The following is an 18,022-nucleotide window of genomic DNA, read 5'->3' on the forward strand; positions in this document are numbered from 1 at the left end:
GTGTGTGTGTTATCTTCATGCATATGCATGACGTAACAGTCGAGTGGCATCTTTAAATGTACTACATGTGTTGTTCTGAGTGTATCTGAGGCTTATTGTAAGTCTGTATGTGGTGTCTCGGTCAGCTTGGCCTCTGTCTGTCTGTCTGTCTGTCTGTCTGTCTGTGATTGTCGTCGGTTTGTCTGTCAGGGCCACTGTGTCGCTGTCCCATCCAGTCAAAGGACTCTTCCAGCATACTCATGGGCCCTGGCGTCCTCCCATGTTTTTGACTCACACTCATCTTCATGGTCAGATGTGTCCAGTGGTCTCCTCCTCACACAGCTCCCACTCCCACCCCAGGCTGTATGCACCATGAGCCTCACCCCCCATCCCACTAGTCTAACACACAGGGGAGTCGCAGTAATGCCTCTGACTCTGCAGCAGATGATCAACACTCATCACATGCATTTTATGTCATGTACAGCACGTGTGTCCATAGGTGATACAGTACCAGATGTTTACTCTGCCACCAAAACACACTGGTCATATGTTTTTTTTGGTAGAGTGTAGAGTGGATTTCACACACAGTCATGCTCACTGAAGTAGATCAAAAGTCCGTAGGAAGAGTTGTCCGTTAATAGTCTTGTCCAGCAGTCCAGCATTGTCCAGTCAAAAGTCCCCGTCCTGTCTCCGTGTGTATGTTTGTGTGTGTGTGTGTGTGTGTGTTTGTGTGTGTGTCTTCTCGTCCATGATTGCCTCCTTCGCATCTGCCCTGTGCGGGCTCTTAGCACCTCTGTTGTCATGGTTTCAGGCCGGCCTCCGTACGCTACATGATATTGGGCCAGAAATCCGCCGAGCGATATCATGTGACCTGCAGGACGAGGAGCTAGTAGACTTTATTCCTGACGAGGACGAGGAGATTTATAGGGTAAATGACTCATAACCACAACACTTTAGGGTTCCTCTCACAGGCCTTCTGATAGGTCTTATAAGGGCTTTATTAATGTTGTATTGCACCAGTAGCAGCTCTTACACACTGTATGCTCCTCGTTTGTATGTTCAACCAGATTATTTACACGTTCAACATGCAGTTGGCTTTAGGTTTCGGGATGTTTCCGTAGTGTAAATAAACATTTATCCAGTACATATGCAATCCAATGAAGATGTTGACTGAACTGCAGAAAGCTTGGAGATATCATAGAACAGGATAGAAAGATTGGACTTGTAGCTAGACCACTGGGGTATTCAGAGAACAACTGACAGAAGAGTATCCACTGAACTATTTAACACAGTAATACAGAACATTTCGAGAGGGTAATAATGAACTGCTTGTCCCAGCATGTTAACTCAGATTTAGCATTGTTAGCTTTAGGCATTCATAGGAGACCTTATGTCGATTTTTTGAGCCTACTTGTAGTTTATTCACATCACCGAGTAACAGGATTAACAGTGGCATTACTAGCTATAGATGTGTAGTTTACTTGTGGTTAGCCTCAGTCTAAAGTATCTAAAAGACCAACTAAGACATACTTCCTCACTGGCATTTTTTGTTTGAGTTATTCTCAGGTTCAGTTGAGCTGAGTTCAGTTGAGATGAAGGAGCAAGGTTGTCTCTTCATCAGATTCACACATATACCATATGCCATCAAACCAACCTTTACTGCTTCTGTTCTGGCCATGAGATTCGTAGAACAATCACAGCCAATTAAACTTCCTTGCCAGGAAAGACACAGGTGCAGTGGTTCTGGTGTGTTCTGGAATGATCTGTGAGCCTGTAAGCTGACCTTTTGACCCTGAGCCTTCCTCCGCAGCGCAACGGCGGCCTCTTCGGCAACCATGTCAACCACGTGGGCCACCACGGTGGCCGATCTTCGGGCCACCAGACCAATGCCACCCAGCGGCCCCTGCAGGTGCAGCCGCCGCCCCACTACGCCCACATGGATCAGCCGGTGGGCCGCCTGGGCCGCGCCAGTGCCATGGCCCAGCACCACAACAGCCACGGGCCGCCCCACCCACACCACCACCACCACCACCACCACCATCACCACCACAGCAGCAACCACCACCACCACAGCAACTCCTACGGGAAGTCGCCCAAGTCCACCAACATCAACCTCAACAACGCCAACGTGTCCAGCCTGCCCAACGGCGGCCACCACCGCTACTACGAGCACCTGCCACCCAACGGCTACGTGGGCGGCTCCTATTACGACTATGACAAGCCCAGGACGCCCCGTGGACAAAGGTGACGACAGCGCCCCCCTGTGGTGCCTGCTTGTGCATAATGTGTGGGTCCATCAGTGTCTCTGGTGTGTGGGTGTCTCTGAGAATTCGAGTGAGTGAGTGAGTGAGTGAGTGAGTGAGTGAGTGAGTGAGTGAGTGAGTGAGTGAGTGAGTGCGTGAGTGAGTGAGTGAGTGAGTGAGTGAGTGAGTGAGTGAGTGAGTGAGTGAGTGAGTAAATTAGTGAGTGAGTGAGTGAGTATTTGTGTGTCTGTGAAAATGTACGGGATAAACACTGAGTAAAAGCCTAGCCTGTGGAGCGTAGAGTTTTCTTTGAACGGAAATGACCTTTAAACTCTTCACCCATCCACACTTGCAGCATTCTGACAGGTCACTCATTTCAGGCTTGTGCTGCTTCCAATCAATCAGGCCATTATCGCCATCCATGACCGCCACCATTAGGAAACCGATAGCCTCAGGAGCCATCTTGGTCCTCTCAGATCCACCCTTGTCATTCCTGGAAACACACCTCCCCTTCAATTTCCATGTCTAACATACATGTCTGTCTGTCTCTCACATTCTGTACATACTCGCTGCACTACCAGAATCTTCTAGATTAAATTAGAGTTCTCAGTACTGCTCTTGGCCCCCTGCACTACATAATTGTCATCTCACCCTGCACTGTACATACAGTGGAACATTCAATGAACTGAACACACCTGGTCTAGATACCCCCCCCCTTAAAGCTCTTTTTGAAAGGAAGAGTTACAGTACCCACAGTCAGAGCATCCCCACATTACACTTGTCGAAGCATTCTGAACACCATAGACCTACTGTATGTCTTTATGTCAACATAATGTCAACATAAAGACTCTCTGTGTCATCACTGGCATTAGTGAATGCCTGTGTTCTGCTCTTGGTGGTGTTATGTGGGGTTAGCAGTGTATCTCTAATATACAGCAGGTGCACTTCGAATTCAAGCGTTCCCTCATGTTTTCATCCCCACTGCTGGGGCATTCTCCCCGTTCCTTACCGCTGTACATATATAAGTATGTCGTATATGTCTCATATACTGTATATACTCATATATATGTCACCCCTTACCATCTTTCCCTTTCTTTCTCTCTGCTCTCTCCCTCCTCTTTTCTTTCCTAACCAAAATGCTTTCTCTTAACCATCTCTCTGCTCACTGGACAGAAGGCGCTACTATGAGACCTATATTAGGTATGTCTATGGCTGTCAGGAGTATATATATATATACAGTTTTATCAGGCATACGTAGCTGCAGGAAAACCTGTAGATTTCTCTCCTGCCAGTCTGGCCAGTAGGTGGCAGCATTCTGTGTCAGTGCTGTAGTAACGATGGCCGAGTGTGCACGCCTTCCCCTTCTGCCTGCATCACCAATGGGCATTCGGAGTCCTGTGTAGGTGAGCGCCTGCTCCAGGCGCAGGGAAGGAAGGAGGTGACTGGGAAAGTGAAATGCCCAGATCAGGCTGTTGCTGTTTGCATGTGTTTGCAACAAGAGGAAGACGGAGATGACGATGATGGATGATAAGGATGAGGAGGAGGAGGAGGAGGAGGAGGAGGAGGCGGAGGAATGATGAATGAATGGCTCGCCTTAAAGGATGACTCCTTTTCTCTGAATTGAACTGCAAGCAAAAAGTAAAGCGCTCTCTCATTGGAAATCGTAGAACGGATTACTGCCAAACAACCAGATAGAGTGCAATGCCATTGAGTCTTCCTTTAAGAGATGGTAGTGGAATGTGCTCGAAGGATGTTTTGCTCTAAAGGCTTCTCACTGTTGTGTCTGTCCATGGGGCTGTGCTTGTGTGGACTCCGGGCTAATCTGGCAACCCTCCCATCCACCTAACCCCCCCCCCCCCCCCCCCCCCTCCCCCTCCCCACACCCCCGGAGACGAACGTCTGCATGGCACTGCATGATCAAGCTGCAACCCCACCGCATCTAGGGTGACTACACTGCTGACCTCATCTCCCTGTGACCATTGACTCACCTGTAGGTCACAAACGGGCGACAGGCGCCGTCCAACCATCCGCAGGGAGGAAGAGTTCGATGAGGATGGCTTCTCCGCCGAGTACTTCAGTGGGGAAGAGTTCTACGAGGAGGACAGCATGCTCTCCGGAGACAGGTAGAGTCATGTCGCCCGGTCACTCACACTCTCATCTTTGGACAGGTTTAGCTTTACTACTACCATAACTGACTCTGAGGCTCTGAATTGTCTTTAGATTGTGCTTCACTGGCTTAAGTTGGGTTCTAATACATAGCTCTGGTAAAACATAACAAGGAATTTGTTGACATTAAGAGATCAGTTATTTCTGTGTAAAAGGTCACTGAACTGAATAATTGACTGCTGCCATAAGCAGCCAGTGTTGGTTACATCACTAAGTCTGGAGTTCTAAAGGACTACATGGAAATCTTGGAAGCATTAAGAAAAAATCTTTCGGAAGTAATAGTCTTTGTCAGACTGTTGACTTATATGGGTGGGTAGCCAGCAAGTCATTATTGCAGTACAAGACTGCTTTATTTTGTGTTGGCATTCTACTCACCCTGTAAGGGTTTTTCATGACTGGCCAGTTGCATGGTGTGCCTTTTGTGTGTGATCTGGGTTGATGGAGTGATCAAGAAAACTTTATAAACAGTTGGTTTTGAGCGTGCAGATGTACATTTAAGCAATATAGTACGAGTGCGAGTGGGGTAGGTAAGGGATATTCCCACGGGTGGTGTTCGGCCGTAGCCACGAGGCCGGAGGCCGAGTGGCGCAGGCAACAACACCCGTGGGAATATCCCTTACCTACCCCACTCGCACGAGTACTATATTGCTTTTATAAAACAATTTTATAGTCAACCAATTAACATTTAAACACAAAGTTATTGATTTAAAAATGTTTATTTCGCCATTGTTTCTCCGCAACAAAAAAATAGTTCCATTGTCAACGTCTTTTGGAATTATAAGAACTTTGAATTAACGGTTATCGCTTAATTGTATCAACGTGCTATAGAATGTTTCATCGCGGAGTGATTTATTTTTAGCTGTGAAAAGTCCGAGTTGGGATGTCCTGGGATATTCCAACTCATGGAACGTCTCTCGTCCAATCAGAAACAGCTAAATAATTCAATAGAACCCAATTGTTTTATAAGTATGCACATAGTATTGTGGCCTCTGAGGCAATGACGTTAAGGAATACCTGAACAGGTATCCAAACAGCGACCAGGAGTATGAGACACCCCGAGGTTACCATCATCCCGACAGTAACTATGACGATGATGAGCAGCCCCTGTACCACGACTCCCGGAGATCTCCGAAGAGACGGCTGCTTCCTCCCACGCCTCAAGGTGTGTGTGTGTGTGTGTGTGTGTGTGTGTGTGTGTGTGTGTGTGTGTGTGTGTGTGTGTGTGTGTGTGTGTGTCTGTGTCTGTGTCTGTGTCTGTGTGTGTGTGTGTGTGTGTGTGTGTGTGTGCGTGTGCGTGTGCGTGTGCGTGTGTGTGTGTGTGTGTGTGTGCGTGTGTTTAATTAGCTCACGCTCTGACTGTAAAGATGCAGATGGCATATTCATCTAACAGAGAGAAGATTCTGGAACCTTTCCCTCTCAGCTTTTAGTCTACAGATTGTATCAGTTTGTATCTGTATTATCGTCTACAGATTATTTCAGCTTTTCTCTTCATTACCCCGATGCTGAGGTTTTTGTGTATTTTGGATGGTTTACAAAAAAGGCATTGCTTTAAAGTTTTGTGACGTGCATAATCAAAAAATGTGGAACAGGCATAATCTATCTAATGCCCTTTCTGTTTAATTTAGATAGCATTGGTGACAGTTTATTGAAGAGGCCATCACTACTCTTTGGCATGCGCCCTTCAAACTGTCTAGCCTGTGATGATGAGACTGACTGAGAGTGATGGGATGATTTGTGTATGATTATGTGAATGACATGATGTGAGTGTGATGTGAATGAGACTTGTGCAACACTGTGATGTGTGTGTGTGTGTGTGTGTGTGTGCGTGTGTGTGTGTGTGTGTGTGTGTGTTTGTGTGTGTGTGTGTGTGTGTGTGTGTGAGTATGACTATGCTGGTGAGTGTGTGTGTGTGTGTGTGTTTGTGTGTGAAGGTGTGAGACCCTGCTCATCTCACTCCCTGTCTGGTCTGGCCACACACAGCTCACAGGAGGCCGTCCTTCAACTTTGAGTGTCTGCGCAGACAGGGTAGCCAGGACGACCTGCCTCACCAGCGCACTGCTCTACCTCTGCACCTTATGCAGCATCAGGTAACACACACTCACACACACACACACACACACACACACACACTAACACTCACACACACACACACACACACACAAACACTCACACACACACACACACACACACACACACACACACACACACACACACACACAAACACACACACACACACACTCACACACACAAACACACACACTTAAGATTACTTTTCTCACCTGCCTGTTGGTTTACATCTATATGTAATATAGTGTAATGTAATGTAATGTAATGCAATGTACACTCAGTTGTCAGTTTATTAGGTACACCTAGCGACAGCTGATGCTTCATGATTGTTATAATCTTCAGTTTATGTTGAAACAGTTTAGGAGAGGTGGTGAATCAACTGTATTATGTTTGTGGTGCTGTTAAACGGTATTGAATTAAACACAGTAGTGTTTTTGGTATTTAGCTCTCTAAATGTCTCCTTGATGGAAATGGGTAGGCCAAAGAATTAGAAACACGTGTCAGTACAACGCAGTACAATTCAGCAGCAGAATGACGTCCAGAATGAACCCACAGTGGGGACAGCAGCTCTCTAAATTACTTCAAAGAAATACTGAATATTATTACAGTTTTAGAAATACAGATTGATTGCAGGACTGTTGTATTAGACTGCATTAGGGTTTAGGTCAGTGTTCCTAATAAACTGGCACCTGAGTGTATGTACATCAGTATAAACATGCACTATATGGGTGCACATCACCTTCCCTTTCATGCCTCTCTCAGGTGATGGCCGTCGCAGGGCTGGACTCCAGCCGCGCGCACCGCCTCTCCCCCACCCACTCCACCCGCTCATGGGCCACACCGCCCGCCACGCCGGCCAGCAAGGACCGCTCGCCGTACTACACCCCCCTCATCCGGGTGGACCGGCCCCTGCGGGACAGCGCCTGCAGCAGCCGCGCCTCGGTGCGCAAGAGCTCCTGGTACACGGACGAGCACGAGTTCCAGCAGCGCACCTACTCCCCCGCCCACCTGCAGGTGCCGCCCGAGTTCCGAAACCAGTACCACCAGAAGAGGGGCAGCGCCACCAGCCTGGTGGAGGCGGTAAGACGGGCACAGAGAGGGAGAGCTGTTCAAAAGCCAGAACTCTTAATAGCTATTCATTATTATCCATTAATAGTGATAGGGCTGCTATTCTAGCAGGACAGATCTTTAAAGATCACAACTCTAGTAGAAGTACAGCCAGCAGGAGTACAGTAAAGATCATTTGTGTTTGTTTTTGTTTTTGTTTGTGGCCTTGAAGGTGTTGATATCAGAGGGTCTGGGGAGGTACGCCAAGGACCCCAAGTTTGTGGCGGCGACCAAGCACGAGATCGCGGACGCCTGCGAGATGACCATCGACGAGATGGAGAGCGCCGCCAGCCACCTGCTGAACGGGGGCATCCCCCCCCCAGTGGTCAACGGGGTCAACATGTTCCCCATCCTCAGCCCGCAGGACTATGACCTCCAGGACGTGTCGGCCAGCTACAGCGACGAGGAGCTGGAACCGCGGCCGCTCTACGAGGAGGACCTGGCCGACGAGATGATCTGCATCACCACGTTATAGCGGCACGCCGGGACCACAGACACTGGGGTCACAGTGAGCAGTCTTCCCTGGGGGGCGCCCATCCCGAAAAACATGAAGTCTAAGCAACTATAATGAAACAGACTGCAACGCATCTACTTGCTCACGACCAAAAGAAGTGCCTTTTTAGATTTAAATGGAAAGGCACCCAGATGACAGACTGTATGGTCCCCCCCACCCCACCCCACCCCAGCCCCACTATGCCTGCCTGGCACCGCCCGGACCCCCTCCAGTTCCTCCAGCTCCTCCACCCTGCTTGCCAAGGGGATGCCACACCCAATGTCCTGTTGCCTGGGACCACGGCTTCCTCCCTTCTGGACTAATGATGATGATGCTAATCCTTTTTGGGAGGGAGCGGGCCTGGCGATGAGCAGTCTGAGGATGAAGCACTGTTGGCCAGCTTGTGCTGTCACCTTGAGAATAAGGGGGAATGGACCAATAGCTGGGATGCAAGATACAAGGGGGTTGGGCTTTCTATATATACAGTATATATTATTATTATTATTACTATTATTATTATTATTATTATTACTTTTGGGTGATGACAATCAGATTTAAGATGTCATTACCTCAGTCACTTTATTAAGAGTTTGCATATCAAGCACGTTTTCAATGCAAGCAAAGACAGGCATATCTCCCCCATGCCCACCCACTCCCCTGAGTATGTTTTCTAAAGCTTCACTTGACCCCTTCAAATATTTTTTAAAATGTTAATTACAGAAATTATAAAATAGCGAAGAACAATAAGAGTTTAAAAACTGTTACCCGTTTACAGTAAAAAAAAAAAAGATATATCATACCTACCTATTGAGTTATCAAACTGGATATACTTTTGAAGAGATTTCAGCATTTGTGTTGAATGCACTAGCCTACAGGTTATTTTTCAATTTTACAATAGTCTGTTTAATATTTCATAATAAAGTTACTGTACATTACTTGTAATGTATATAAAATTGAAAGAACAATTTGTATAGAGACATTATATATTTTGAAATTATGTACGGTATGGAAAAAAACAGCAATATTGACTCTTGTTCGTGTTCTCATCCTCTGACAGAGAGAGACTGCTTTTCTTTTACAAGGTACTGTACTCCACGATTGATTTGCCTTTCTGTCTCCTCACATATGCATTCTCACTTTTAGACGATGGCCGTTTGGAAAGTTTCATTTAAAACACCTGCGTGGGATTATGAAGATAGTATTCTTTTCCATATGTTCCCACTTGCAAAAAAAAAAAAGAAAGAACAACAGCGCAGAGTATCACTCCCCTGAAACAGCCAGCGTGTATTTTCTAAACCGAGAGCTCTTCCGTAGCCAGGCGTCTGTGGGGCTTAGATTCCAATCTCCTAACTGGGTCTTTGCTCTAGAACCGGAGCGTGGCAAACAGTCTGTTTCTGCAGGGGGCGGTTCAGATTGGTTTTGTCTCTGTCCTTTTGGCTTGCATCTTTTGTTTGCAGGGAAATTAGCAGAAGGGGTTCCATGTCCAAATGCATTTGTGCATTGCCAATGCTGCTCAATTAGTCTCTGATTTATCCATATACAGATACAGATTATATGAACCTTCACCACGTTTCAGCTGTCAGTCTGAGATGCCTTCTCCATTGACTTCTCCTCAGGATGCACAAAGTGGGAGAGACAGTCCTAAACCATGGGAACAAGGAGCACACATTTTTACCTGCATTCCGTCCCCTGATTGGTTAGGCTTTACCACTTCCCCCAGCATCCTTTGGAAGTGACAGAGAGGATTGGGCCCTCTTTGTGCTCTTTAAAGCTGGATTGTGGGTATATGGACGGGTGGCATGCTGGACGTAGTCAGATGGAGATGAAGAATGCTAAGCAATATTAAAACCCCTCTCTGTTTCATTATCTCTCTCTCTTTCTCTCTCTCTCTCTCTCTCTCTTTCTCTCACTCTCTCTCTCTTTCTCTCACTCTCTCTTTCTCTCTTTCTCTCTCTCTCTCTCTCTCTCTCTCGGTGTGTGTCAGGCTTCTGCAAATACCTCCTTAAGTGCAGGGGAAACATATCAGTGTTTGATCCTTGTCCTGCTGTACCTTCACAGGTATCCGAAATGCTAAGGCTTTCACCACATAGAGAGACACCTTAAAGCTGCTGTAAGCGATGTTAGCTAACATCTGCCAGACTTAGCCGTCTACTGCCTCGCATCAATGTGCTGTGCACATGGAAAATATTAGGTAGGCAGGGTGCTCATCTCTTGCCAGGTTCCCTGATTGATTAATGCAATCACACTGAGCTTAAGTTGCTGAGCTGCTGAAGTTCCTTAGTTGCTGATTACAGGCGAGCCCCAAATACACAAAAGCTTCTCATCCCCTAGAGCATCTATTTCATCAGGGTGTAGAGCAGTTTTGCTTCAGAATTCCCCCCAAATACGCTTACAGCAGCTTTAAAACCTATTCTGCCACACATAGCTGTCAGAGAGGGAGCCACGACTTCGGGAAAACAAATTTAGTGTGACATTAAGGCGCTGCTTTGAAAAGTATAATTTTATTTCAGCACAGGTTGCTGTATGTATGTATGGCAACAGGAGCCTATGGGATTTGTAGTTCATGATGAGTGTGATTGATTTGTCCTTTGAGGGTGAGTACTGTGCTTGTCAGTCAGCCGAATACTGTCATGAACCTGTGGGGTCTCCACTGTGTGTGCACACTGAAAGGGCTCTTTGAATTGTTTGTGAGAAAAATCAAATATTTGTGGTCTTTATGTCGACGTTGTTAAAGGACCAATGCGCATTCCAGGCACATTGTACTATTCGTAGCAAATACTGGTTAAAAAAAAAATGAAAATATGCATTATTTTTAAACACTTTTCAAGAAAAATGTGTTATACTAAAGATTAGAAGATCTCACTTTTACCTCATGTCAGGGACTCCTGAGAAAAAAAAGAAAAAAGATTTGGTTCATTCTATACCAATGGGATTTAAATATTAGCACATTGCTGTTCGTCTTTGCACAAATAACTGTATAGTGCTTTTTGTTTTTCTTTTTTTTCTATTGAAATCTTTTGTGTATTAAGGTGAGAGAATTTTGTACTTTTTCCTGTGACTGTACGGTTTAGTGGAATCTGTCTTTGTCATTTGCCCACCCTACAATGCTGGGACAGTGAGAAAAGGAGAAATTATAAAAAAAATAAAGGTGCATTCATCCTCAATAACACAAACAGGTTTGCAGGTTAATGAAAAAAAATGACTGGCAACACTCACGTTTACAGATAAACACCTGCTAATTTCAACATTTTAATGTTTTCATTGCATAATTACTCTACTCCTACTATTACTATTGTTAGTATGATTATTATAATGAATATTATTATTATTATTATTATTAAAGCTGTAATGAAAAAAGAATCTGTATCATATGTACAATAATGACGGACAGATCAGTGGTAATGTTCTCTACTTGAAGGTCATGATATTTGCTCTGTAATGTTTTTATTCAGTAAAAATAATTTCCCCTAGTAGCAGATCATTTATGAATTTCCCTCTAGGTTTTGTATCAATACATTTTTTGTATTTTTCCAATTTATTTTGGCCTGGAATTGATCTGAATCAATGCTGAAATTTTATTTTCTAATGATTATTACTGAATAAACTTGCACTCGAATTCTGCGTGTCAGCTGATATTGTCTCGAATGCATACACAGAGACAAACACAACGAAGTCAAACTGTGAACAAATGTAGCCCTGGAGGGCCCTGGAGATTCACGCTTGTCAAGGAATATTCATAATTTTTGTTTTATTTCCTTCCAGTTGAGAAGGAAGACAAAGGAATGAAGAAAGAGGTTGAACATGTGAGGTATGATGAACACAATTATCATCTCTTGTTCTCCTCTGTACTGTTAACTTATCGGTTGTGACAGTTTGTAATAATAATGTGTTAAGCATCTTTGTTTCGAGTGTCATATTCTCAAAAGGTTATGTACAGCAAAATACAACTTTTTGAATACATTTGAAAGGTTTTAGAATACGTATGAAACCTTTTTAATACGTATGAAAGGTTTTGAATACGTATGAAAGGTTTTAGCTAATGTCAGCTGAGTGAGCTCCAGAGGGTGTGTTCCTTCAGTCGTGGTCTTCCCCAGAGGTGTGTGTTCATGCCTCGGGTGAGACCTGGTTGTTGACGGAGGAGACGGTTGTGTTCGCCTCGGCATCCAAATCCTCCAGCCCCCAAGGGCTCCACCCACAGAACAGGAAGGGCACAGCATACTTTTGGAACTGAAGACACACACAAAATCAAACGCAGCTCAGTCATCCCTTTCACCACCACAGTACTGCAGATAGCATTTTCACTCTACGTTCAATTATGCTGACATGAAACATATTCTTCTTTTATTAATGAGTATAAGGACAGCTTAATGTTAAATGTATATGATCTGTCACTCAAATATGTTCAGAGGACTGATTTCAAAGTTAGACTATAGCCTCTGTGTTTGCAAGATATGACCACTAGGTGGCACTCTATTGCCAGCTTTGCTGACATGTTTGTTACAGTCTGATGGAATTTGATTACATTTACATTTAGTCATTTAGCAGACGCTTTTATCCAAAGCGACTTACAAGGATGTATACACATTGTACATTTACACTGATGGCACACTGCACATCAGGAGCAATTAGGGGTTCAGTGTCTTGCTCAAGGACGCTTCGACAGGGAATCGAACTAGCAACCTTCTGATTACTAAACGACTTCTCTACCTCCTGTACCACTGCCGCCCATTTAAGTGACACTATGTTTCAGCCTCACTGTCAGTGTTCAATGGTTATGCTCACATGTGTTCTGATTGAGTTGAGATAGTCATGGTGTGTGTCCTCCATATCTATTCTTACCTGTTTGTTCATGAAGATGTAGATCAAGGGATTGTAGACTGTGCTGCTTTTGGCAAGGTACACTGGCACCATGGCAACAAGTGGGCTGATTTTGACCTCTGGGTCAAACACAACAGTCAGGGCAAGCACCGCATAGGGCAACCAGCTAACCAAAAACGCTAGCACAATGGCAACAACCATCCATGCTACCTTGGCCTCAGCTTTAGCAGCTCCCCCACCCAACTGAGCCACCTGCAGGAGAAAGTTATACACATACACATACACACTTTTCAATATGAACTCAGACATGCTATGTCAAGTATGCTAGCTGTCAAGCTAATCAGTATATTGGCTCAGTTAACCAAGGTTGAAGCAGAGCATGTACTGTATATACCACAATTCCTTGTTTAGTACATTCAGTACAATTCAGATATACGTTAAGATGTGGGGTGTAAAAAGATGTGACGTTAAGGTACAAATGGATTAGGGTTCTGAGGCGGAGGAAATCAAAGCCTCACCTTTCTTAAAGTCCAGAGCAGCCAGGCGTATGACACCACAATGAGTGTGATCGGGACAGCAAAGCAGAGCAGGAAGTAAGAGAGGATGTAGGAGACGTTGCCTGGCTGGCGGCCGGACCAGTCTGGTCCACAGGATGTATTCACGCCCTCCAGCTGGTAGCCACCCCAGCCAAAGAGAGGGGGCGTGTTCCATATCAGAGACCACACCCAGGATATGCCCATACCCACCGCTGCATGCCATGCCTGGAGCTTGAAGATCCCCAGTGGCCTACACACCACAAACATACGCTCCAGCGCAATCAGGGCCACAGAACACAGAGCTGTGATGCCTGAACACACCCAAAGAGGGAGAGATGTGAGATTTCACATGTGGCTCTACTTGATGATCACATCTTTGGACTGTGTAGTTGAAATAATTGAGTAGACATTGTGTAGAGAAAACATTGTGGTTCCAACATCACATTATCATGTACTTGCCATGAAATGAATACAATTACAAATGTCTCAATCTTACAGTACAACAAAATCCTAAGTACCTGGGAAAAAGACAGATTTTGGAATCTTAACAAAGGCAATTATTCTAATGCATGTACATACTTGATCCACGTAAAAGGAGTGCATGTGGAATGCATTGTACTTTAATTACATATTTATTATTATCATGCTATTGATGCCATGCAGAAAAAGTCCCTGTGATTCTCTTCCCTGTGCTTTGCACTAAACTAAACACTTGCAGAATACATGTCCTATGATTGACTTTTGGTAACAATCCAAGACTTCCACAGGTGTCCGGTAGCTACTGTAGACACTTGTACTCCAGGGATACCTGGCCAATGCAAATATATATGGACAAAATACAACTGGCTAATACTGACTTTTCACCCAACATGAGACATATTTACTGAAAGTGTAAAAAAAAAAAGCAAAATAGAATAAAACGTTTACCGATACATATCAATTCATTAAGTAGACCCTTTCATCTGGTGTGATTTAAATGAAAGACAAGACAAACATAGAATCCCTAATACTTAAAATCAACAGTCAACCAGCTACTAAGTAACGAAATTAGCTGTCAGATGTGGATCACAGAAATCCTTCACATTGTCCACGCCGGGGACTCACCAAAAAGAGCCACAGAAAAGCCCTCCAGAATGCAGCCTGCCCTTCCCGTGATGTGGTGGCCGGCTGCGTTGGACAGTACAGCAGGCACCCCACCCATCAGCGCTGTGCCCAGGTCGGCCACCGCCAGGTTCACCAGGGCGTAGTTCAGGGGTTGGCGAAGCTGGCGATGCCGGGCGGTCACAGTGATCACAGTCACATTCAGGGTGACAGCAGTCACAGTGACAATTCCCATGACGACGGAGAGTGTGGTGTAGCCATAACGAGGGAAGAAGGGTTCCACTGTGGGGTCACCGGTGATCGACATGGGGGAGTACGGTCCTGGCAAAGCCATTAGTGAATGCTCACACTCAAACACACACAAGAACGCACGTCAAAAAGTGTCCTGAGGGATGACTCTGACACGGCAAAAAGAGTCTGCAAGAACAGGAAAGATTGTCGGGCATGTAAAGTGCTTTAAGTAAGTAAGACAGTAAGTACATCTGTAAAATCCAGATTAGAGTTAAGTTAATCCCTAATCTTCTCCCCTTGATTACAGGTGCTAATTCTGCAGGTTTATCCTATCCTTCAGTCGGGGTAACCTGGAGTGGGTAAGCTGAATCTGACACAGAGTTTTACTACGAATACAATTCGGTTGTTACCAACTCATCTTCATGGCAGTCATAACCTATAAACTATAAGTTTGCTGCTCATGTGCTGACTAACTCATTTTGTAATGCACCGTAAGGACTAGGGATAACTAGGGATGGAATGCACTGTAAGGACTAGGGATAAATGGTACTGTCTGCACTGAATGTTCACAGGATTTTCAGTTTATGTGTTGATTTTTGATGTGTTAAGCACTATGTCCTTTAAACAAGCTAACATACTAAAAGTGTCATTATGTCATTATAAGGACTACCAGAAAATAATTAGGGTAGAACAGGTAGAGTTGTAACACTTTATGTCTTGCCTTATACGTATATATATACCTCTCATCTCTATATTTACTTCACTAATTCAAGCAGTGTGTGCCTTACCTTTTCTCTCATCTCCATCTAAATGCAGTGACCGCCTTTGGTACAACTGTCCCCGTGTCTGGCGTACCTATGGCGTAGATTCTACGCTGAAACATAAATCGGCCTTTACCTGTCTATGACTGCTCCGGAGCACACGTAAATCTACAAGTCTACGATGCTTTCGGGAAAATGTTCTGCTATTGTAAGATGATTTGTAAGAGAGATTCTACAAACTACTTAGGTTTACAATGCTTTTGGGAAACCCAACCCACCCATGATGACTCACTTTAATCCCACCTCACAAGCTACATAAAGTATCTTGCAAACCAAAAGGAGAGGCTGGTGGCTCAATTCAGCCCAGCAAAGCAATGTGGTACAAGTGGTAAAATATTGTGCAAAATATTTGATAATTTTATGCATGAAACTACAATATTTCAGAAACTCAGTGAATCAATTAAGAGAGACGGTGTAGTGACGTTCTCATCTACAATTATGTTAACCATGGTCACATGTTCTGAAATACACAATAAATCTCATAGCATTCATAAACCAAAGAGTATGTTTTCACAATGTACAGGCCTATTGGGTAGGCTGGCCTGATTAGCTGAAGAGGTGGATCCATCGTGTGAGCCAGATGAGGAGGGGCCACATAGCTGTGAGCACAGCTGCTCCTTTCTGTCCGTCTTCAATCTCTTTGGCGTCACGTTCCAGCCACGGCTCTCCTGATGCATGATGTAGGCCTAATTACAGAGCCAATCACAAGCCCTTGAGATGGGTTACAGTCCGCGGACGCCCACGATACATCAGCCCTCGCGTGCAGCCCCAATCATTATCAAGTGCTAATCAGGAGGGCCCGTGCCCCTATGGTGTGCCATTGGAGGGTGGCCGCATGGAAAATTCTTTGCAGACCATCACAGGGTAATTTTAGAATCCATCACACAGGACGTGTATTCACGAGTTGGAACAGAAGACAAATGTATGCATAGGGTGACCAGACATCCTGCTTTTCCCAGGACAGTTCTGTTTTTCTGCACTTTTTTAGAGTTATTATGGCTGCTAACTTGATCAAAAAATCAGGGAACATATAAAGAGGTGGTGCACACTTAAATGTACTGTGATGAAAGCCATCAATGCTGGTATTAATATTGGCATTTTAGAGGTTGAAAATGGCTTAACGCTTAGTGTTTTTAAAATCATCCAAAGGCCAATGCTGACGTAGAGTCAACTAGAGTCAACCGTTTAGGACTTATCTACTTCATGATATACATACAGTATACTCTCAACCCCTCATCTCCTTTTAGCATTTTTCAAAATCATCCAGTGGGTGGGTGCATCAAGCTCATAGCTGTGGGAGTGAAGGCTACTAACTAAGTCGTAGACATAAGCATGCAGACTGCCAGTCATTCGGCATGATTGGTCGTGTTTGTAAATCAGCCCTCACTATAAGACACATGGTCTCTTCTTTTAAGGATGAAAATTATGATTCAGAGGACAGCTGCTTTGAGGTGGACATGGTGTCCTCTGCAGGTGAAAAGTTAGAGTCGGTGGACAGGCACCCTGCTCTGAGTTCCCAGCCCGTAGTGACTACTCAAGTGTCAGAATATCAGCAGGGAAACGTCTCTTACCTCGCCCTTCCACTTGAACTGTCTGAAAGTAGGGGAGGATGAGGATCTGTGTGAAGCAGTGAACAGCAGCCCTGAGGACCAAGTGGTGGGAGTACCTTTTCAAGTTTGAAAATGAGAATGAAAGAAGATGTTACAATACAGGGTGCATTATGCTGATGTGGGGGATTGTACAGTGTGGTGGAGGTTGACGTCTCTGACTGTTTGTACTTGGCTTGCCCTCAACCATCTCACTGTCTTGTCTAAAACTCCGTGGGCGGAAACGCCATTGAGATGCTCTTGAACTGGAATCACAACATTCATATTCACATTCACATACAGCTTGCTAGTGGCAGGTGTTTTATTTGGGCTAGTATTCATATAGGTACACAGTGTTGGCATTTCTAGATTTAGACTTAGACTATGTTATGTGAGTCCATACCCACACACCAACATGAAAATCACATATAAGGGGTGTATTGGCATCTGTTTCACTTAAACCACTGCTTACTACTAACTAACAATATTCTCTAATAACTCTAATTCTAACAGAGTATATTGAAAGTTAACTTCTTTCATGTGCTCAGTGGTACCCATGTATCAACTGCCTCCGACTCCCTATCTACAATCCACGCAGTGTTTTTAAGAGTAACATGGACTTCACTATTTGAAACACCCAGGGGTTTGGCATGGAGTGGCTGGAATGATCTGAAATTGTTAATTGTAGGCTACTTGATACAGACTTCCACCAAACACACACTATCAAAGCATACTCTTGCCATTACTCACTCATATTATAGAATATTGTCATGGAGAATGCATGTAAGTGAATATGAATATTGAATATTGTCATGATCATGCTCAGCTACCTCTTGTGTTTCACTTTGTCCCGTGATCAGCACATCATCTGCAA

The 18,022-nt window shown here is 44.7% G+C and overlaps 2 protein-coding genes across 2 annotated transcripts in view; one reads left to right on the plus strand and one right to left on the minus strand.

The window, feature by feature from the left end:
* The window catches only part of cacna1da (calcium channel, voltage-dependent, L type, alpha 1D subunit, a), a 90,880-nt gene extending 79,209 nt beyond the window's left edge, over positions 1 to 11,671 (plus strand). The window contains exons 42-49 of the mRNA XM_031568577.2: positions 791 to 907; positions 1,790 to 2,223; positions 3,396 to 3,422; positions 4,217 to 4,345; positions 5,411 to 5,550; positions 6,369 to 6,475; positions 7,218 to 7,535; positions 7,735 to 11,671. Coding sequence (XP_031424437.1) covers positions 791 to 907; positions 1,790 to 2,223; positions 3,396 to 3,422; positions 4,217 to 4,345; positions 5,411 to 5,550; positions 6,369 to 6,475; positions 7,218 to 7,535; positions 7,735 to 8,037 — 1,575 coding nt within the window. The 3' untranslated portion in view covers positions 8,038 to 11,671. The remainder of the gene's footprint in view (positions 1 to 790; positions 908 to 1,789; positions 2,224 to 3,395; positions 3,423 to 4,216; positions 4,346 to 5,410; positions 5,551 to 6,368; positions 6,476 to 7,217; positions 7,536 to 7,734) is intronic.
* Positions 11,672 to 11,786: 115 nt separating this feature from the next.
* Positions 11,787 to 14,898, minus strand: LOC105903389 (parapinopsin-like). Its single transcript, XM_012831143.3, has 4 exons — positions 14,514 to 14,898; positions 13,392 to 13,720; positions 12,895 to 13,125; positions 11,787 to 12,282 (listed from the first exon to the last, which is right to left on the minus strand). The coding sequence occupies exons 1-4, from the start codon at positions 14,842 to 14,844 to the stop codon at positions 12,160 to 12,162; spliced, it is 1,014 nt and encodes a 337-aa protein (XP_012686597.2). The 5' UTR covers positions 14,845 to 14,898; the 3' UTR covers positions 11,787 to 12,159.
* Positions 14,899 to 18,022: the final 3,124 nt, after the last annotated feature.

Source organism: Clupea harengus, chromosome 5 (assembly GCF_900700415.2).
Source record: "Clupea harengus chromosome 5, Ch_v2.0.2, whole genome shotgun sequence".
Taxonomy (NCBI): Eukaryota; Metazoa; Chordata; class Actinopteri; order Clupeiformes; family Clupeidae; genus Clupea; species Clupea harengus.

Bases quoted from the DNA above. Each gene is read 5' to 3' on its own strand.
- LOC105903389 (XM_012831143.3), bottom strand. From the start codon at position 14,844: ATGGCTTTGCCAGGACCGTACTCCCCCATGTCGATCACCGGTGACCCC. The intron at 13,721-14,513 runs GTGAGTCCCCGG...GGGTGTGTTCAG, and splicing joins CTTTTCTGTGGCTCTTTTTG to GCATCACAGCTCTGTGTTCT. The intron at 12,283-12,894 runs GTAAGAATAGAT...GTGTGTCTTCAG, and splicing joins ACATCTTCATGAACAAACAG to TTCCAAAAGTATGCTGTGCC.